This window comes from Hemibagrus wyckioides, linkage group LG01 (assembly GCF_019097595.1).
Source record: "Hemibagrus wyckioides isolate EC202008001 linkage group LG01, SWU_Hwy_1.0, whole genome shotgun sequence".
Lineage (NCBI taxonomy): Eukaryota > Metazoa > Chordata > Actinopteri > Siluriformes > Bagridae > Hemibagrus > Hemibagrus wyckioides.
In genome coordinates, this window is record NC_080710.1 from 10,082,021 (window position 1) to 10,104,397 (window position 22,377).

At 40.3% G+C, this 22,377-nt stretch overlaps 1 protein-coding gene across 1 annotated transcript; it reads left to right on the plus strand.

Moving 5' to 3' along the window:
• The first annotated feature begins 1,945 nt into the window (after positions 1-1,945).
• Positions 1,946-22,351, plus strand: si:dkeyp-77h1.4 (uncharacterized). The gene is made up of 9 exons (XM_058393477.1): positions 1,946-2,188; positions 9,918-9,970; positions 10,407-10,427; positions 10,527-10,793; positions 12,038-12,334; positions 13,387-13,683; positions 15,402-15,580; positions 17,159-17,260; positions 17,349-22,351. Exons 1-9 carry the CDS (start codon positions 2,163-2,165, stop codon positions 18,270-18,272), a joined length of 2,166 nt encoding a protein of 721 aa, XP_058249460.1. The 5' UTR covers positions 1,946-2,162; the 3' UTR covers positions 18,273-22,351.
• The last annotated feature ends 26 nt before the right edge of the window (positions 22,352-22,377 follow it).

The window sequence follows — 22,377 nt, forward strand, 5'->3', positions numbered from 1 at the left end:
AGGAACTCTGAATGCTTCAGCATACCAAGACATTTTGGACAATTCCATGCTCCCAACTTTGTGGGAACAGTTTGGAGCTGGCCCCTTCCTCTTCCAACATGACTGTGCACCAGTGACCAAAGCAAGGTCCATAAAGACATGGATGACAGAGTCTGGTGTGGATGAACTTGACTGGCCTGCACAGAGTCCTGACCTCAACCCGATAGAACACCTTTGGGATGAATTAGAGTGGAGACTGAGAGCCAGGCCTTCTCGTCCAACATCAGTGTGTGACCTCACAAATGTTCTTCTGGAAGAATGGTCAAAAATTCCCATAAACACACTCCTAAACCTTGTGGACAGCCTTCCCAGAAGAGTTGAAGCTGTTATAGCTGCAAAGGGCGGACCGACGTCATATTGAACCCTGTGGACTAGGAATGGGATGTCACTTAAGTTCATATGTGAGTCAAGGCAGGTGAGCGAATACTTTTGGCAATATAGTGTATATATATATAATCATCAAGCATATCACTTTATACACTTTATATCAAGCTAGTCACTTAGAGGAAACAGCTGCTAGTTGAATAGGTATGGTATGAATAGGAAAGGTACATCTTTAACAGTCACTCTTTTACCCTCAATCACAGCAAATGGACCGTGAAAGCCAGCTCGCTTTCCTTCCCGTCTCGCCTTCTCCACTGTCGGCCACAGGAGAGACCTTGCATCCTTTTCTTTCTGCGAAAGATCCTCGAAGATCTTGATCTTCTTTTCCCTGAGAGGGACGGATGTTTGGCATCTTTCCACACTTTGTCCCGCCGGGACCGGGAAGAAAATAGGACAATTATTCGACGAGAGGATTTTTCCGCAGCAGAACGAGGTCCCAGCCTATGAGCGATGTCAACTCCACGGGGCAGATCTGCAGCGATGCTCGGGGAAACCTGGTTGCAAAGGTCGATGATCTGCTTTACATTCTCTCCTGCTTTCTCCGGAATACCAGCGACGCGAAGATTCCATCTTCTTTTGTAAGCCTCCAGATCACTGTACTTATCACGAAGTTTGACGTTGTCCTTCCCCAATCTTACAATTTTCTTTTCCAGTTCCTCATATTTTTCATTCAGATGCTTCACCTGTTCACCGTGGAATTCGAGGGAGCTGATTAACTGTTTAATAGAGTTTGAGTTTTCAAGTACCGTCTTTCCAACTCCTTGAATTCGGTGCAAAGTTTCTTCGTGCATGGCCTCCATTCGCTGCATGAATCTCATCAGCATAGCATCACTCACTGAAGGACTGTCAGAACTCGGTTTGCTTTTTTTTTTTTTTGCAGGGTTCGGTTCAGGTGAATCGGGTAAAGGTGCGAACTCAGGATGTCCAACAACTGCATCCAATTCAGCATTTAGAGTTCTCCTTGCATAGCTGTGCATAGCAAGGAGAGTTTCTTCTTTTTCGTCCATATTCAACACAGCGACTCGTAGCAAAAGCACGTGGAATATTATTGTTAGCGACTAGCTGGCAAAAGCTTCAGAAGTAGAGTTCAATTAACAAAAATACGCAAAGGAAAAAAAGATAATTAAAGGAGGCTACTTAATTCATAATATAAACAGTATCTTCCAGTTCTGAACATGAACTGTTTTAGAAAACCCGCGATCTGAGCAGATTTTCCCGTCTTGCTACGACGCCATCTTGGCCGCCCCGTGAAGAGACATATTACAAAATTTACAAAAGATTTTACGCATAAAGTCACCATCCCAATCAATACCATCCAATGTGAATAAACTTTTGATAGCTACCCAGCATGCTTTGTGTGACATTTCTTTGAGGCAGAAAAACATTTCACCAGAATCAATTTAAACGCTAAATTAATTCGGTGCTGTTTTTTTTTTTCCATAATTAATAATATAAACGTCAAAAAAAATTTTCCGTCAAATTGGTGCTGGGGGGCGGGAAATCCGGGCTCTTCCGACCTTGCGCGAGCTTCTCCGAGAAGGCGCGACGCGTGCCGAACGTCTCGCCAATGTGAGCGCGCGCTCCCTTCACTCCTCAAGTGGCTTTTCTCGTCGCGGGAGGCGGAGAAAAAAAGAGGAGGGAAAAAAATCGAAGAAGAAGGAGCGAGAATAAAACGATTAGAGCAGAAAAATTACAGCGTGCTTCACCTATCACGCTCACCGGACACGCACTCTTCATTAATGTGGATCTATTTACTGCAGTCACGGTAAGGAGAGGAGGGAAAAAACCGCCTAGGCATGCGGCACGTGAGGGGTTAAATTTTGCAGGGTTTTTTCCCCTCTTGCACCGTCTGGTAAATTTTAAGGGCGAGAATATGATTATTAGTTATAAGTTAGATGGGGGTTTTGAATTTTATGATTTCCCTTTTTTTGCATGGAGTGAGGCTGTGCAGATTTGCGCCGGTGCTGAGAGCCGCTTAATAACGCAGAGCATCACGCAAAACGCAGCGTCAGCACCAGCTCACGCCGGTGTGAAGTGCGGCGTTAATAAAGCGACATTTTTTGTTAAAACGAGTAGTTTTAAATAACACGGATACAGAGGTATAAACAGTGCTTGTACGCTTTGAACAGGATGAAAGCTTAGAATTAAGTGCAATAAGATAATGTGATTGTAATGTTAATGTGCACTGGTCAATGCCGGTTATTTTCTTCGTGCTATGTGGGCGCGCTCTCATTCATTTTCCTCTCACTGTGTCACTGTGTAGAAATGTGTAGGAATGGCAAATATTTCTAGCACAAGGAGGAGAAATTGTTCTGGTTCTGGTGAAAAAGAAACACCTCGCCTGCGCAGTGATAGATAGAGAGAGAGAGAGAGAGAGAGACGTGATACAGCACCTGACCGCAGATTAGCTGGAAGATGAGACGATGCCTGTTATACTATATTGTATTGTATTATTTTATGTACTGTCTATCACAGTAATGGCGATGTGCTTTGTATTTATATTTCTATTATATCAGAACTGATATCATCAGTGATAGCCGACATCATGCAGCATTTCAGAGCGCGAGGTTTGCTTGGAACGCTTCGATTCATCAGTACACCCACCTACAGGCCCCACCCATCGGCCCCACCCACCGGCTTCATTTTCATATTGTGCATAGACTTCTGATAGAACAATATCGCTGTAACGATTAAGAAGACGATAAATCAGGCTGCTCGTGCAACGGTGACGTCAGAGAGTCAATCACATCTCTGCAGTGACAGGCCGGCTGTCACGTTCAGGAGAGATCGCAGTGCGATTTATATGGAAAAAGTGCATTTATTTTTAATCTCTGCTTCGAGTTGAATGCTGGCCTGCGGTTCACACTCTTGTGCTTTGTGTTTCAGACATGCTTATAGAGCAGAGCGCACTGTGTGTGTGTGTCCGTCCTTCTGGATGGAGGGTGTCACCATGCCTTTAGTATATTATGGGATGTTGAGCGTTACATAAGGAGAAGTCTTATAGGGTGGACAGGTGGAAAAGGAGGTGGGGGGGATCATTCAGAAAGGAAGTAGAATTAGACAGAAGGGATCCAGACAATCACATCAGTGTATGTTTGTGGTCCGGAGAGCAAGACGGTATAAGTGCACATGCATGCTGTGTTTCATGTCTACATACCTGAGTACATTCCAAGAGGATTTGATGTCTGAAAGGCCAAAACAGAATTATATCACTGTATCAGATGGCTTCTAGACTTCTAGTCTCGCATGCCAACCGCTCTGACTCACTCTTATTTTGTCTTCCTATGGAAACCCACTTTAATGATATTAGGCATAAAGTATGTGTCTGGCTTCTGTTTTTTCATGTGTGTGTGTGTGTGTGTGTGTGTGTGTGTGTGTGTGTGTGTAGCCTGGAAAAGAGTGAAAAAGGAAATGAGAGCGACTCACTCTGCAGCTGCTACCACGAGCAGGTCTTCATCAGACTGTGGTCAGATGGTGCAATCTGTCACCTTGTACAACCTTATTCTGGGAAATAGCAAATAAGTATTCCCATGTTAAGCTGCAAATATTCCATGAATAGAAAGAAAGTGTGAGTGAGTGAGTGAGAGAGAGAGAGAGAGAGAGAGAGAGAGAGAGAGAGAGAGAGGGAGGAGAAGGAACATATTGGGTTTTATGCTCCTCACATTATTTAACAGCAGCAATGTTTAGATCTGATAAAGACCTAGAAAAAGCTAAAATATCATTGTAGTTAATAACTATTAGTTTTTCACTTGGGGAGCATCAAATCCTTCTTATTACAAAACCCTAACAAGCAAGAAATTACACGCAATATAACGCAAAAATTGTGTTGGTTTTTTTTTTTGCACTCTTCTCTCACATAAGACCCCCTTCTTGCTGTGAGGCAACAGTGCTAACCACTAAGCCACCATGCTGCCCTGCTGTACGACTAGCATATAAAAAAATACATATAACAATAAAACACAAATTTTATAGGTTATTAACTCTTTTACTACAGTTCAACTAGTTTTTCTTCCACATGGAGTGTATTACAGAACTTAACACCCAGGTGGAACGTTAACCTACCTTCAAAAATCTGCCAGAATAAAACGTTAAATAAATTCTTCGCCTACACTTCATTGGTCTGGATGAGAGGAGGATGAGATGAGATATCCTCCTCTTCATTTTTTCCATTACTCAGTGTCTGGCATAGCGGCTTATTGATAGTAGATAGATCATGATAATAAAGATGATCCAGTCAAGTTTATTGGCATGAAAACAAACCAAAGTGTATTCATGCAATAAATGAAAGGTAATGAGAAATATATTATGCTGATATGGGCATTTTTACATGACTGAATGAATGTTCCTCAACATGCAGAACAGTTCAAGCTCCTGTACATTTTAGGGGTTTGCATATGGTCTTTTTTTTTTTTTTTTTTTTTTCAATTCGCATTTTAGTTTATATTTCAGTTTAGAGTTCAAACCCTGAGACTGAGAAACTGCTTAAAAATAGTGATTTTTGTGTAGATGTATTTCTCTGATTTTTATGTTTTATTTTTGTAAGGCCCATTTACAGCAAATCTGTAACCTTCTGGCAGAGGCAACCTGGTGCAGGACTAAAATATCATAGTGCGTAGGGGAATTCATGACAGCCTTCTATAAAGACTGCTTCTCAAGAGCCCTGAAACAATAGTGGTTGTTTTTCTCCCCAGCCTTAAGTTTGAGATTACTGCAAAAAAAGGCCCAAATCCTATATTGTGATTGAATTACTTCATAAAGTAAATTAAACACGTTAATAAACCCTTGACGATCAGTTGCAGACATACAGGTTCATAGCATTATGTTACACATTCAGCAATATCTCTGAACATTGATTTTTTTGGACTTGGACATTGGACTTAAAAAGGAATTGGAAGATGTAAGATATATATATATATATATATCCGTGAAGTGGAGGATCCTCAAGAACATTTTTCAGCACGGACCACACCATAAACCATTTCTCATAAACCTTTCCATGTATGCTTTAATGGTTTTGCCTTATAAATCCCCATCTATCAACCCATTTAGCTGCAATGTAATAAAAGCAAGTCTGAGGCAGGCAATACGTCATGTAGCAAAACGGCTTTCCATGTAATGCTTCAGCTGTCAAGCCACACCTGAGTCCTATTTTTGGCACCGAATTCCTGCATTTTTAATCCCTCTCCTCCTTTATCTTTCTTCTTGTCTACTTCGTATTGTTTCTGTACCATTTCACCCTGCTCCACAACTCGTTTCTAGCACAGCGGTAATGATTCAATCCATCCATTTTCTGTACCGCTTATCCTACAGAGGGAACATGGAGCCTATCCCAGGGGACTTGGAGTGCCAACCTATTGCAGAGCACACACACACACATACTCATGCACTACAGACAGTTTAGAGATGCTAAACAGCATGTCTTTGTATTGGAGGAGGAAACCCTCTGTGGGATGTAGTGGCTTAGTGGTTAAGGCCTTGGACTACTGTGAGGTTAAATCCCAGGTCCACCAAGCTGCCACTTAAGGCTCTAACTTAACCTTAAATTGCTCAGTTGTATAAAAAAAATTAGCTAAATTGTAAGTCGCTCTAGATAAGGGCATCTGCCATGCACGCAGGGTGGTGGAAGGTATCAAACCCCCAGAGCCAGGCAAATCCACTAAGCGACCATATTGATGATTCTGTATTACTAAAAAGAAGGTTATAAGCTAAAATCCCCTGGTGAGCCACTGATAAACCATTGAACAAAAATTATTAACTATTCATTCTTGAGTTTCCACAAAAGCATCATAGCACAAACATAATTGTGCTGCCAAATGCAGTAAATGTAACTGTTCAATGCATCACACTGACCACTCTTCCCAGTTCGTAACATTGCAATGCTTTTGAGAAAGTCATCCTGAACAAGCAAACCAGAGGAAACCAGAGTAAGGGAAAAACTCCATGAGATGACATGAGGAAGAAACCAGAGGGAACCAGAATGAGGAAAAACTCTCAGAGACAACACGAGGAAGAAACCAGAGGGAACCAGAATGAAGAAAAACTCCCATAGATGACACGAAGAAGAAACCAGAATGAGGAAAAACTCTGAGATGACATGAGGAAGAAACCAGAGGGAACCAGAATGAGGAAAAATTCTCAGAGATGACATGGGGAAGGAACCAGAATGAGGAAAAACTCCCAGACATGACATGAGGAAGAAACCAGCATGAGGAAAAACTCCCATAGATGACATGAGGAAGAAACCAGAATGAGGAAAAACTCCCATAGATGACATGAGGAAGAAACCAGCATGAGGAAAAACTCCCATAGATGACATGAGGAAGAAACCAGAATGAGGAAAAACTCCCATAGATGACATGAGGAAGAAACCAGAATGAGGAAAAACTCCCATAGATGACATGAGGAAGAAACCAGAATGAGGAAAAACTCCCATAGATGACATGAGGAAGAAACCAGAATGAGGAAAAACTCCCATAGATGACATGAGGAAGAAACCAGAATGAGGAAAAACTCCCATAGATGACATGAGGAAGAAACCAGAATGAGGAAAAACTCCCATAGATGACGAGGAAGAAACCAGAATGAGGAAAAACTCTCAGAGACAACATGAGGAAGAAACCAGAGGGAATCAGAATGAGGAAAAACTCCCTAAGATGACATGAGGAAGAAACCAGAGGGAACCAGAGTGAGGAAAAACTCCCTAAGATGGCATGAGGAAGAAACCAGAGGGAACCAGAGTGAGGAAAAACTCCCTAAGATGGCATGAGGGAGAAACCTGAATGAGGAAAAACTCTCAGAGATGACAAAAGGAAGAAACCTTGAGAGGAACCAGGCTCAAGCAGGAACCCAGCTTCTTCAGAGTCAAAACAGATAGCGGGATTATAAATCATTACTCCTCCATTCTAGTGTATTATGAAGTCAAACGGGTCTAAGTGAGAATATTATGTTTTCGGAACCTGTCTCTTTAGAGTATTCTTGTAGAAGCATCCACAGCAGAAGGAAAGTTAGTCATGATTTTGTAAAACTCTTGATTAAAGTATGAGCTAAATTAATGAATGTTTAGTTTATCTTTTACATTTCCTGTTTCTACTCTTTCCACTACTTTGCTTATAGCTATATATCATGATCCTACTGCATCCTCAGTGGATCATCATGTCTTCCTCAGACTCCTTGTTTATAACTTTTAGCCCCTGTGATTGGTAAATAAAATCTCATACCAATCTCCTGACCCCAGCAGTTTGCTCTTTGCCTCACATTCACATGCTTGACATTTCCAGGAGACTCCCGTCTATTCAGAGTCGTAGATGCTTATGTAGGCGCTAATGACGCTCCGATTGCACAAGCTGAGTTTTTGGATGGCTGTGTAATAAAAATAAAACAAATGTTGGCTTTGTTATTTTTTCTTAAATAGCTAAATCACTAGGGTTTGTACTATTCTTTGCCAAATTTACCATTCTTTTTCCACAAAACATTATTAAATAAAAATAATTTACATTTTTAAACATTACATACAATTGTTAATACTGTAATATGTCCTTTATGATGTTACTCAAGTGATAGATGGTTATTTAAATCCTGCTTTCATATGTTTTGAGATCCTGAAAAGGAGTTAAAATCTAACCTTATAAGCTATAGAGCAAAGATGCCGGAAGATATTCACCAAATCGCAGCCTGAGAGTTAAAGATAGATGTTTTAAAAAGGAGTGGGAAAGCTGAATGTGGGTGATGTAGAGAAATTACTGGAAAATATATATGTATTTTTTTTAGCCCTGAGTTTTTAAGGCATTTTATCAAAGATAATACAGTATCAGAATAGAACAGTGTTGTAGATAAAATCAAATCTATGTAAATGAATCAGTTCTTTGGGGTTTCGTTAATATAATGTACGATTTAAAATGAAGTAGTGTTTGTTTATGACTATTTTAAATTCAAGACGCTAGAGAATTATATAAGCAAATAATATTCCGACATACATTTTTATAGCTTTTCAGTCCATTTGCTCATTTATAAAGTTTACACATGATATAAAGACTTTTAAACAACTTTAATACCTGTGCAACATATAACAAATAAATGAGTGCATACATTCAGATAGAGTGCAATATTTTCTATTTTTCTGCCAGTCATTTGTGGCAGCAAATAAACGATGTCATTTCAGTTTTATTTGGCATTTTAGTTTCTCTCTAGACATCATTGCTCAGAAAGGAGCATTTACAGAAATGTAGCCTTATATGTACATCCCTAACGAGCAAACCAGAGGCAACTACAGTGAGGAAAAACTCTCTGAGATGACACAAGGAAGGAAACCCTGAGAGCAACCTGACTCAAACAGGAACCCAGCTTCTTCAGGGTGAAAACAGATAGCAGGATTATAAATCATTACTCCTCTACTGTAGTGTACTATAAAGTCAAACAGGAGTAAGTGGAAATAATATGTTTTGGGCCGTTAATCTTTAGAGTATTCGTGTAGGAGCATACACAGCAGCAGAGGGTGAATCAGGATGATTGAGTCAGGATCCGGCAGCAAAATCACATCAGGAGGAAGGAATGTGTGCATCGCTCAGCAGAGAGAGCGAGAGAGAGTGGATTATTAGGTATGCACTTTATTCAATGCCCTATTGTTAAAAGCTCTGTCAAAGGTATTTGTTATGGTCTCAGATCTGTTCATTTCTTATTTTTATTTCCCTTACATTTGTCTGCACACCCTTTACATATGATTTGATTCGTGTCATTTCACACCAAAAAAACGTTCCCAGTATTTTCCCGATAGTGTATCGACGTTACACTTCGATCCTCTTCTAAGACCCATGATGATTTTATGCTCCTGTTAGCAGTGGGTGTGGCTGAAACATCTGAACTCAAGTATAAGGACGGGTGTTCACATACTTTTGACTTTTCAGATAGTGTAAGTGGAAGATAGGTGAATACTGTGAATATGGCAATAAAGGGCATTTTAACATTATCACTGAAGAATGAACCCTTCTTCATTTTACATACGTTACAATTCACACCTTCGATTGATTGATCAATTGATTGACTTGGCACTCTCATTGTTAATAAAAAAACCCTTCTCATTGTTAATATCAAACAGCATTAAAAACCAATCTGACAAATCGACTACGAACAAATTCGTTATTCTTCCTTAATCTCCGTGTCCTACACAGATGGCCGAATCGATATACAACCCCGGATCAGCAATAAATGCAGTGAGGCTCGGACTGCCATGACTCCACACATGCAGTATTGAGTTTTTTAATGAGCTATAAATCAGCAGCACTGCCCTTAAGCAACCATTACTGATCTCTAATTATGCAAACGGAACAAATTAGCTGTCTGTTTCAATGAAAAAGGGAAGAGAGAGGACAAACCTGCACCGGCGTACGTTTAACAACGGATGTGTTAACTGATTCGGGTGTGATCGCAGGATACTAATACAGTACATCTGTTCTCTTTGTATGATTATGTTTAAATTACACTTCTGTTCTTGTGTGCAGATCCAACATGGAGAGCCTGAGAATCGTGGGCTTCAGCATGCTGCTGTGTGTGGGTGAGAAATGCAGGATTATTGATTATGATAGCAAAATGATCGATCCATAGCAATGAAAAGTTTGGCTGTGCTGTGCTGAATATATATTTTTAATCATCTTCAATATATTTTGATAAACGTTTATGGTTAGAATGTTTCTCGAAGACATCGATAAACGGGAATGTTGAATGTCATTCAGAATTAAACTAATAAGAAGTTATAAGTCTCCTGATGGTTCAGAAAATGGCAGGATGTGCAAATCTGAAATCCTGTTATTAGTTACAATACAAACATTTTAGTTGTCTTCATTGTTATTCTAAACAGTAGGAAAATAGTGATGAAGAAAACCCTTCTGTGAGCATGCGTTCGAACATTTGATTGATTATTTAATAATGTAATTAAATGATTGATTCGGTCAGATTTGAGTAATAACTAACTCATTTATCTCACCTTTCAGCTTTCTCTGAGATTCTGAATGGTAAGCTTTCTGCCATAATAAACACTTTCTTATCAATCCTAAGCGAAATCACTACAATACACAGTATAATCCATCAACCTCCATGCGTTTTTTTCTCAGTGAAAGAGGAGATGGTGTTCCTGGGTGAGGATTATAACATCTTGTTGCCATCAGGCAGCGCTAGTGTGACCTTTAAGCCCAGTATCGGTCCAGCCCGGGATATAGAGCTGATCAAGGACGGGAAAGCGCTGAGCCCGCGCGCCACACTGAACGATGCTCATACTCACCTGATTCTGGAGAACGTAGGAGAAACCGATGAAGGAGCGTACATCATCAAATCTGAGCAAAACCCAGACGACGTCAGACAGCTCAATCTCATCGTCAGAGGTGACGCTCAGCTCGGCTTAATCACCTTCTTTCACTGTTTTCTTTCACAGTGGATGCTCTGTCCATCCCTTTTGATTTTTATAGCACTACATTTTGTGGAAAATAAATATTTCAAAAACATTCAACGTATCTATTAATACCTAACAGTGTAAGAAATATGTTTAAGGATGGATGGAACATGATGGGAACGAAAATCAACTTTTTAATGTATTTTTTTACTCAAAAAATTGTATAGAGCGTTACAGTCTTTTTTAGTGCCAAAATCTTTGGCAACTAAATTCTTTTAACAATTTTAATAACTTTTGTCTTGTAGGTTTCTTTTTTGGCATCCGCACTCTTCAAAAAATAATTTTTTTGATTTTCATATATTACATTTAAAAAAAAGAAAAGAAAAAAAAAAAGAAATATTACAAGTGTACCAGTCAGAGGGTGCGTCTCAATCAGCTCTCTAGCTCCCTTGGTAGTGATTCAGTGTATAGTGTACATGAGTTCACGCACTGGTCAGGTGACATGTCTACGTCCTCATGCTGTAAAACGTCATCACTGACATTTATCAACAACGGACACAACCCATATCTTTAACATAATTTTTTTTTCATGAAAGTCGTTAGACTCAAACAAACTGTATAACGTCAAATAAAGTTCAGACTCACAAGTAATTGTGTGAGAGTGACCTAGGGACTACTGACCTAGGGAGCTGTTAGAGAAGAACTGTGGAAGAATCTAGACGTGGCCTGGAAAAATCTGACAAGGTGACTTGTGGAAAAGTGTACCTGAGATTTCAGGTTTGTCACATCAAATATTACTGTTTACTGTCTTTATAGTTATAGTTCTTTATTTCCAGCATTTCATTACATTTGCCTAAAACCTTTGCACAGTACTGTATTTTTTACAAGAGAAACCATTTTTTGTTTTTGAAATGGATTATTTTTATCCAAACGCAAAGGCATAGTGTAGTATACAAGTATTGTGTAACATCCATGAATTGTATCCTGCTACACAATTGTAGTACATCTTATGTACAGTGTGCTGCAGTCACCCAGAAACACATCCAGCATGAGCCGTGAATAGTTCTCATTATTACAGGGTGCATGGAGTTAACAACATGGGGGTGTAATGATGCAGAAGCTAATTGCAGCTCTGTCAAACCACCCTTGGTGCTTTCCGTTTTTTCCTTTTTTTTTCCCCCTCTCCCCACATTTCTCTTCCTCTCATTCTCACCCTCTTCTCTTCTCTCCCTTCAGATTGCACAATGGAATCGAACGTGATATACGGAGGCGACTTCCACATTTCGTTGGTTGACTCCACTACCCCAGTAACCGTGGGCTTCCGTCCCAGTGCCGTGGAGGCCAATCAGACGTCTCTTCCCGCCACAGAGCTGCTGATGACCGATGGAAGTCTCAAGGAGGGTTACGAAGGTCGCCTCACCAGTAATGAGCAGCGGTTCATCCTGAAAGCCGTAACCAGGGCTGATGAAGGCAGTTACACCATCACTGACGCCGCTGGCAAAGAGAGCAAGAAGATCTGCCTTAATGTGAAAGGTGAGGAATAGAGGACGGTGGAACGGGGCAATCGTGTGCCTTGTATTATGTCCTGGAAGTAATATAGTTTGCCTAAAAAGGTCTTGATCGTTAACATAAGCGTAAGTGTGTAAGTTTCAGAGGTTAAATTAAGCACCACACACTACACAACATTCTGAAATTAGTGACCAGTAATGAATTAGTGTCCAGTAGTTGGAGTTCCTGCACATGTGGTTAATGCAGCTTGGCTTTTTTTCCACAGACACTTAATAGCTATAATAGGTTCCTTGGATGACTTAATCCTTGGCTTTGAAGTACCCATTATCACAGGCGTAATGATCATATAACATTAATCCAGCCCCAGTTGAGTTTTGTATTGCTTTTGTCTTTTTAGAGGGTAAGTCAGAGACACAGAAAGTCAGGGGGGTGATGTGGCACTGCGAGAATCGATTCTGGGTTTTATAGCACAGCCTGATGAGAAGCTAGGACAAGCGTAAGAATGACAGAAGATGCGGCACAAGGGAGTCAGGCAGGATTTAAAGCAGGGAACAGAGGGATGAGATCTTTTGCATCCATTTGAAGAAAGAGAAACAGAGCGCATGGCTGCAGTGAGATATTGAACAATGTAGTGAACTGTTTAGAATTACTCCTATCCTGACTGCACTATCAGTCTTATAAAATATTCATGCTCTCTCTCTCCTCCTTTCCTCCATTGACTTCATTCCCACTCTCGTATGCTTTGTTCACCAAACTCTCTCGCTTCTCTTCTCTCCAGTGATCAGTGATATTTCTGTTACCATTGAAGAACAATAACGTAATGTTAGGCTTTTTCTTTTTCTTTCTTTCTTTCTTTCTTTCTTTCTTTCTTTCTTTCTTTCTTTCTTTCTTCCTTCCTTCCTTTTTTCTGTCTGTTCTCTCTCTCTTGCTCTCTTTCTCTTTTTCCTTTCTTTCTTTCTTTCTTTCTTTCTTTCTTTCTTTCTTTCTTTTTTCCAACCACCCCTCCATTCTGTCTCTCTTTCTCTCTCTCACTTTCTCTCTGTCTATCTCTCTCTTTCTTTCTTTTGTAAATGCAGAGCATCACAACTTTGTCACAGTGCCATATGGAGGCAAGTTTAAGCTGAACCTGCACATGAACAGCTCCTCCGCCCGCCTGATCTACTCATCCGACTCCAGCGGCTCTAACAACCTCAGCTTCGTGATTATGGAGAAGGGCGAGGTAAACCTGCCGCCTGAGCGCAACCTGGAGGGCCGATTCACTCTGGAGGACTCAGTGTGTATTCTGGAGCAACTGACACCCAGTGACTCAGGACTGTATCAGGTCACTGATCTACAAGGCTTCCCCGTGACCAAAATCCATTTGGTGGTTGAACGTAAGGAAATCAAAGCATTCATATTAATTAAATTATGTGAAATGTTATTCTATATAGACAATACTATATGGGCAAATGTTTGTGGACATCTGAACATCAGACCTGTATGTACTGGTAAAACATCCCAGAACATCCAGATTAATCCCTCTCTGTTGTTACAATAAGCTCCACTCTTCTGAGGAGGCTTTCCACTAGATTATATAGCTTGTCTGTGGGGATTTGTGTTCATTCAGCCACAAGAGCATTAATGAAGTCAGGCAGTGATGTTGGATGAGGAGCACAGGTGTGCAGTCAATGATCCAGTTCACCTAAAAGGTGTTCAGTGCAGTTGAGATGAGTGGCAACAGTTTGGGGAAGAACCAGTACCTTCCGGATATGCAACTGAACACAAAATCAAGCACAATTTATGATATTTGGAGGAAGCTTGCAATTTTTCAAGATTTTCTGCAGATTTGGGCCATGAAGTGACATCATCACAACATACATTCAGCCAAAGCCCTCTGCCATTTACGTGCATCAAAGATATGTACAGCTATCGTAGAAAGTAATTACATACTGTATGTGTCATCACTGGTAAGAGTTTAATCCTGTTTTTGCCAATTCAATAGTTTTCTGGGAAAAAAGCACAAAAACCTTTGGCCACAACAATCACAAAAAACTCCTAAAATCCTGGCGGGACTAAAGAACTACATGTGTTTGATGGTCATTAATACATGGTCATAGGTACAATGCATGATCTGTGTATGAACAAGCCAAAAGGCAATTCCATACTTATAATCCAAACAACATGCAAAGGTTGGAATGAAAATCAGAATAAAAATTCCAGATTTACAGTCTCCTTCAAAATTATTGGAACAGAAAGACCAATTCTATTGTGTTTGCTACAAACTGAAGACATTTGGCTTTGCGATCAAAAGACGATAGATCCGAATTTTAGCTTTTGTTTCCTCATATTTCCATCCAGACATCCAACTTGGCACTTTTTGTTTGAACCCACCCATTTTTATGTGACCAAAAATATTGGGACATGTGACCGACAGGTATTTCTTGTTAGATTGATTGTTTAAATAGTTATTAATAATGATAGTTCTGAATGTCGGCTCTTTGTTTGAGCACTGGGCTTTGCCTGTGAAAACTATAATATGGTGTAAACCAACATAAAGGCCAGAGATCTGTTTATAGGAGAAAAGCAGACCATTCTGAAGATCTGGAACAATCTGGAATGTCCTGAAAAAAGAAAGCAAGCACTAATATACTAACAACCAGACCAAACAGCTTGAAAACAAGGAAAACAGAAGCTGAAAGAAACATTGTAAGAGCTGAGAAGAAAAACCGCAAAACAAATATCAGTGACATCACCAGCGACCTCCACAGGGCAGCGGTCAAAGTGTCACAATCGGCCATCAGTAAAAATCTAAAGCAGAGTGGTTTGGAGTAGAAAAAACTAAAAAGAGAGACTGTAATAATCAAACTAAAAACTTGTATGTATTGTTTCTGTTAGTAATGGATCTCTGTCTCTGTCTCTCTCTCTGTCTGTTTCTCTGTATTTCTCTCTCTCTCTGTCTGTCTGTTTCTCTGTGTTTCTCTCTCTCTCTCTCTCTCTCTCTCTCTCTCTGTGTCTCTCTTTCTCTGTCTCTCTCTCTCTCTCTGTGTTTCTCTCTGTCACTTTCTCTCTCTCTCTCTTTCTCTCTCTCTCTCTCTGTTTCTCGGTATCTCAGAGTACACGCTGCCTAGAGTCTTTGTGGCAGTGATTTCTCTTGTGGCTTTGCTGGTGGTGCTGCTGCTGGTGTGTTTGGTGTCGTGTTTGGTGAAGGTGCGCAAAAGGGCAGCAAAAGCCAGAGCCATCGAGAAGATTGCGAAAAACGCAGGCAAAGAAGAAGGAGATGCCTTTAGACAGGTAACCTAACATGAAATCCACACATTAAACATTCATACAAAGATATTAAGTGAAAAGCCTTCATGACTCCATGACTTGTATTAACCTCACTGACAAGAACATCAATGACTCGAATACGGATATATAGGAATATAATCTAGTAATGAGCCACATTAGTGCCTGGAGATCAGCGTGTTAGACAGTGATGTGCTGTGAATTTTAGCTCCAGTCCTTCAGTGTAACATTATAATATGATAGATCACATTGTAGACCTCACATGGTATACCAGTCAGGCTCTACAAGCAACTGGTGTAAAATAAAACAAGGTCTTTATTAACCTTTATTACCAGTACACTGGAGTTTCAGTGCGCCAACAGAATACCAGTACATTTTCAATCAGCATAAAAGAATGAATTATTTTATCACTGTAAGTCTGCTATAAAATGAGTCAGGACTCTGTGGGCTTTCAGTGCGAGATGTTGACGATAACACCTTTAATTTTTAGATGCTTATTAACAAGTACTTAATCTCAAAGAAAAGAAATAGTTTTGGTTTGATATCACCATTTACTTTGACGATAGAAACATTTGTGTTGAAAATAAATCATTTCTGTTTTTTTTCCTATGAATATATTGCCCCTAGTAGGGTAGGTAAATATAGAAATGCTTACGAATTACAAATTCTTAAAGCCCTTAGTGTCTGCTTTCATATGAGTCATTAAGCACTGCTGTGGAGTGTGACATGTTAAAGAAATTAGATGCTGAACTCCTCCAAATTCCATTTTTTTGGCCTCTGGGAAAAAGCTATTCATAAAATCATTTTATTTGAAAATTGGGCTTTGTGGTGAGACTCATGGAACATGGAAAAGTTTTTCCCCAGTAGCATTATGTAGGAACGTTAAACGACGCATGACTCAGCAATATTGACCCTCCAATGGGTCGATGCTTTTTCCCTCCCTCCCACTATGGGTCATCATTGTCAGTTCCTATCACCTAGCTAGTTTCTGCCCTATCACATGACAGCTATTAGCCCAGGAGGGTGATCTGATTCCTTATGCATCCTCACACATCTTTTCAAACTGCTTCTCATGCTGTTACAGTCCAGCTGAACACAAGTGTTAACTGCCCTCTTCCACATACATGATCAGTTATGCTCTCATGGACCCATTGGCCACTCGAGAGTCAAATAATTATTAACGGAAAATCCACAAACAAATCAAACTAAACTTCCCCTGCCAACACTTTGATAAAAATGATCGATATCGTTTTGATTTAATGGACACACACTACGGTTAATAGCTGACCTACTTTCTGAATCTCAAGACTCCTGCTCTCGTGTATTGATTATGTGATTGTTGTGTGAACCACATATTGATTTACCTCTAATGAATGCAAGTTGCATAAACCAAAGTTTTGAATTGTTTCTAATTAATTGTTTTTTTTATATATTTAAATTGAAATCAATTACTAATAAAATCTAAGAGCACCCTTTGCATTTAGCTAAGAGGAAATCATCCCATTCGACCATGCGGGCAGAAAATGCCAGACTTATGAACATATTGCTGACCATTAAATTGTATCTAATGAAGTATGTTTGCAGGTGGTAAAGGAAGCATGCTCTCGTCACAATGACGAGGCTCCGGCTCTCTCACAAAAAGAAGATATTACAGAGAAATCCCAGAGCACTGAAATCAGCATTAAGGTTTGTACCATAAAGATTAAGCCTAGAAATATTTCAGAATATCTACAGTATTTTTATGTGGACATTGTCAATTATGTATAATGTTTAGGGTCTGGAAGTTTCTGCCAAGGATACAAGCCTTCATGATAAGAACCTGGAGACCAGTGACTCAGGAGTAGGCTTCACCACCGCTGGCCTCCCACTGGACAGTGATACTGAGGCTCCAACAGTGCCCATTGCAGATTCTGATATTCTAAACTCCTCTGTTGCTTCTGATACCAAACCTACTGCCAAGCAAGAGTCCAAACTCACTGCGTCTTCATCTCCCAAACCAGCAACCACCCCTGAGGCTAAGCCAGCATCTGACACATCTCTGAAACCAGCACCATCTCCCGAACCCAAACTCTCTGTAACACCGACACAAGAAACAAAAACGACCCTCTCACCCACTCCCGAGTCCAAACCGAGCTTGAGTCCGACTCCAGACCCTAAGCTCGCAGTGACACCCGAGTTGAAACCTGCAGTTAGCCCTATTCCTAATGCCACACCGATCATAGAAGTCAAACCAACTTCCACTTCTGAAATCAAACCACCCCCAAGTCCTGAACCACCAAAAGCGGTGACTCCAACACCCGACTCCGAACTAGCTCCGACTAAATCCGCAGTCTCTCCAGCTTCTGATCTCACAGCAACCAAACCTGACGCCACACCATCTGCCGTGAGTCCATCAGCAGCAGCTACAATTGATGCTCCGGATAAAAAGCTTGGCCTCTCTCCATCTCCAGAACCCAAAGCGGCTCTCTCACCAACCCCCGATGCAAAACCCACCACCAATGGTACCCTTGAGCCCACCCCAGATATAGGATCTTCTGACGCAAGTGAAATCCCTGCAAAAACCCCAGAGACTGAGAAAAGCTCCGTCAAAGTTCCTGAGGTAATCTCGACCGGGGATCCAGCTCCAGACGCCAGCAAGCCAGACTCCGCCAGTGACGGTGCTCCTGCCTCAGGAGTGGCGGAAACGTCCTCCACCTGAGGTCCAAACCACTGCCTGATGGCTGCTCCCTCCACACGTCTTTTAACACCGCTGACAATCGAGATCTAACAACAAGCAAAAACTCAACAACTTATTATCAAAGGAGGGCAACTTTAGTCGACTAAATCTCACTCTTTACGTACGCATAACTAACGTCCACTGTATATTTAACCCGAATGAATTCCTAGTTAATCACTTTGTAAAAACACAGAGACGTACCACTACAGGAACCACTACAGGTATTCCATCGACTGTTTATCTAATGCAGGCTGAGAAAGGCTGCCTCTTACATGCAAACAAGCTGTACAGATGCAACATCCATATGATAACTAAATATAATTCCACTGCATGCAAAAAAAAAAATCAAGAGAATGAACTAACTTCAATTAATCTTTGATGTATCTGGAGATTGTGGTAGTGAACTGGGTGACGGTGACCATAGAACCCAAAAGAACTCTCTTCTTCTTCTCCTTCTTCTTGTTCATACCCCAGAGACATCAGCTCCGTAAGTTTCTTTTCAAGCATTAACGAATAACATCCACATCGATAGGAATATCAACATCAGTGCATTTAAGAAAAATAATCACTGAAGGTTATAAGGTATACAGATCTAAACATGTTTACCGAGCTGAAAAGATGAAATCGTTTACTGGGACTTGATGCCACTCGACAAATCCCACAACCTGGAACTTTCTGATGGACCTGTTTTCTGAGTCATTCCACTGAAAACAAAAAAAAATCCTGTTTCACAGACACCGTTTCATTGGATTCTTCTCTCCCAACGTCTACACACAATGCCACAAAGCTTTTCAACACGGGACTGACTTTAAAAAGGTAATCGAAAAAGAACAAAAAAAACATACTCTAATGTCATAACATTCCCTCCCTTGGAGTTATTTCTAGTGTTAGATACTTTCAATAATATAGGCAAAAAATATATATATTTAGATTTAGATCTATCTGGCATGAGTCTGTTACAGTATGTGTTTATGGCTGCCTATTCTTACTAGTTCTGAATTGTGTAACGTTTTATGAGGAACTGCAAGAACGCTCTCGATTGGGTCCCAAATAGTTGTAGATTGAGATGAAGGGCAGTTACTACAAGGTTTAGGTACTGAGCTTAATCTTGGACATAAATCGGTGCTTTTAAACCCGGAATCTTAGGGAGGATTGATTGATTGATTGATTGATTGATTGATTGATTGATTGATTGATCGATTGATTGATTGATTTGCAAAAAGTTTACCATCAGCTGTCAGAATCCGTTTACAGAGATTTCGGGTGCCTCTTGTGGAATCTGAACACCACTGCCCTTTTTCTATCGCACCTTTAGTGTAGAAAAGGAAGCAGTTCACCGGGTGGGATTTTCTTCAATTTGGGAAAAGGGTGTTGATCGTAGCTTGTTTACATGGCGTAACTACAGAAGGTCAGATTTTCGTAGCGGGCAGAATTCTCAAACTCAGAAGATTTCTCCAATGCCTCTACCTCGTATCAAACATCTAAGAGACACTAAGAAGGCTCACTTTACCGGAAATAAAAAGGTCTAGACTGAGTTTCTGATTAAAGCACAACATTTGATCTCGATCTGAGGCTTTACTACGTTTTTGAAAACGCCTTCCCTCCCTCCCTCAATCTTCTCCCAGTGAGAATGGCTTTGTTCTTTCTAAGTCTTTTACACTCGTAACAGTGTTACGAATTGAGATTTTAAAGCCATACGGTCTTGTAGTGTAATACGACATGGCACATAACGTGAGCGTGTATGTACAGTAAGCTACTTATATTACCCACTCTGGACACCTTGAGCTTATAAGTTTCTATCTGACTTTTTTTGAAATCACTGAATATACAGTATGAGAAGTTTTACACCAAACTGTTGCCTCAGTATCTTAAATAAAAGTCAGATAGAATCTTATATTTCTAAGGTCTCAATTCTCAAATGGCTCTGTAATACGATTTCTGATTCATGATTACTAGCTGTAGACGTAGCAGAGGGAAACGTTAGCTACCAATTTTACCAATATTAGAGAATAAATCTTGCAGTCACTCTTGCTTTTCACTCTCTCCCTCTCTCTCTCTATCTTTCTCTAACCTAAGTGCTATAGGCTATGAGCCACGTTCCTCCCCAAAACAGCTGGTCTGTCATTTCGAGATCGATTTTAGCAATACTTAAGTGCAAAGCCTATGCACATGTGCGCACATCAGTCATGAAGGCAGGAGTCCTGCAAGGCAATGACAAAGGATATGCACCATTGTTTTTTCCACATTAAAAAAAAGTATACTTATTAATAAGAATCGGTGAATTGCACATCTATTATATAAGCATGCTCTTATAACGATTTATTTAGTAAATGGAATCGGCTCCAGAATGCATCACTGATTTCCGTATAACTCATCAAGCGATCCGAAACGCTATATAATGAAATATAAGCTGGAGGAATAAACAGTAACAGTACAATAAGTGAAGACGTTCGGTTTATATGGCATGAATCCACTTGGGAACTCAGTGAGATTACTGTAGGTTTAATTAAAGCTTCTTACACAACTTCACAACTTAACCACCACACACCAAAAATATACATATATAAAAATATAAAAAAATAAGAAAAAAAAAAATCCCCAGTAAGTATATTCTGTACACTAAAGTGATTTTCTACAGCATGGTAGTACTAGTACACTGGAGTGCATCAGGGTCTACAGAGTGACAGGAAAAAGGGTCAGGCATGCGTATCGCTGTTGCCTCTGCACCAGATGAAGGTTAAGTGCCTTGCTCAGGGGCACAACCGCATCCAAACAAAGCGGAACGGGAGGTGACCGTTCTCTCAGACACCAGCTCTTAAAACTTTGTATGATTTCGCTGCAAATCCGTTCACTACCCTGTTAACTCTCCACCTTGTCACGCGCTTCACGACGACGCGAAGACACCTGTACACCACCGACGATCGCAACGCTAGTCTCAACAATTATCTAACCTCTAGACGAGTAGTAGTCATAGTATCTAAGTGTGTTTGCTAAAAATGAAAAAAAAAAAACAAAAACAAATCAAAAAAGATAGCTAAAGGTAGAGCATGAACTCAGTGAAATCATTTTTCGGAACAATTGATAACATGCATCCCTTTTGTAAAAAACAAAAATTGTATTAAAAAAGCAGTGCTGTTTTGTTTAATATTTAGTGTATGCCCAAAATATGGGCGATATTTTTTTTGGTTTTTCTCCACACATATTTGTAGTGTGTGCGCGGTATGTGTGTGTATTCCGTGTTTGGTACTTATATGTATTTACTATCAGCACCGTGAGAATGCATTAGATGGGTGTGCGTGTGTACGGGGTCTGTGTTTACAATAAGACTACACTGGAGAAACGATGGACGGTGAACGCCGCTGGTTGCAGGCATTTCATAAGGAAAGCTGCCCCCTGTTTTAATATCCCACTGCCCGATGCTGTTTCTGCTCTCTCTCTCTCACTCTATCTATCTATCTATCTATCTATCTATCTATCTATCTATCTATCTATCTATCTGTCTATCTACCTGTCTCTATCTATCTCTTTGTGTCTCTCTCTATCTCTACATCTCTCTGTCTCTGTCTCTTTCTCTACCTATCTATCTCTTTCTCCATTTCAACCTATCTATCTCTCTCTCTCTCTCTCTCTCTCTATCTATCTCTGTCTTTCTCTGTCTCACTCTCTGTCTCCTCTCTCTCTGTCTTTCTGTCTCTCTCTCCATCTCCTCTCTCTCTCTCTCTCTCTCTCTCACACACACACACACAAGCCCTCTCTTTCGATTTCTCTCGGCTAATCATTTGGACATCAGGAGTGACAGGATGTGATGTGATGTCATGGTGCAGATGGAGATGTTTGACCCGTGATGTGTCTGATTATAGATTTTAGAGGCTGGAGATATGCTTTCCTCTACAGAGAGAATAGTAGGTCAAAGAAGCAGCAGATCATGCACTCGAGCATTTCATTCGGTTTTGAACTAAAAGGATAATCGCTTAAAGATAAGAGACTCATGATAAGGGGGTAAAAAAAAGGTTGAGGCGTCTGTGCTAGATTGTGATTAGGAACTACTCCACAGTCCTGGTGGATTTAAGGTGAGGATGATTTATTA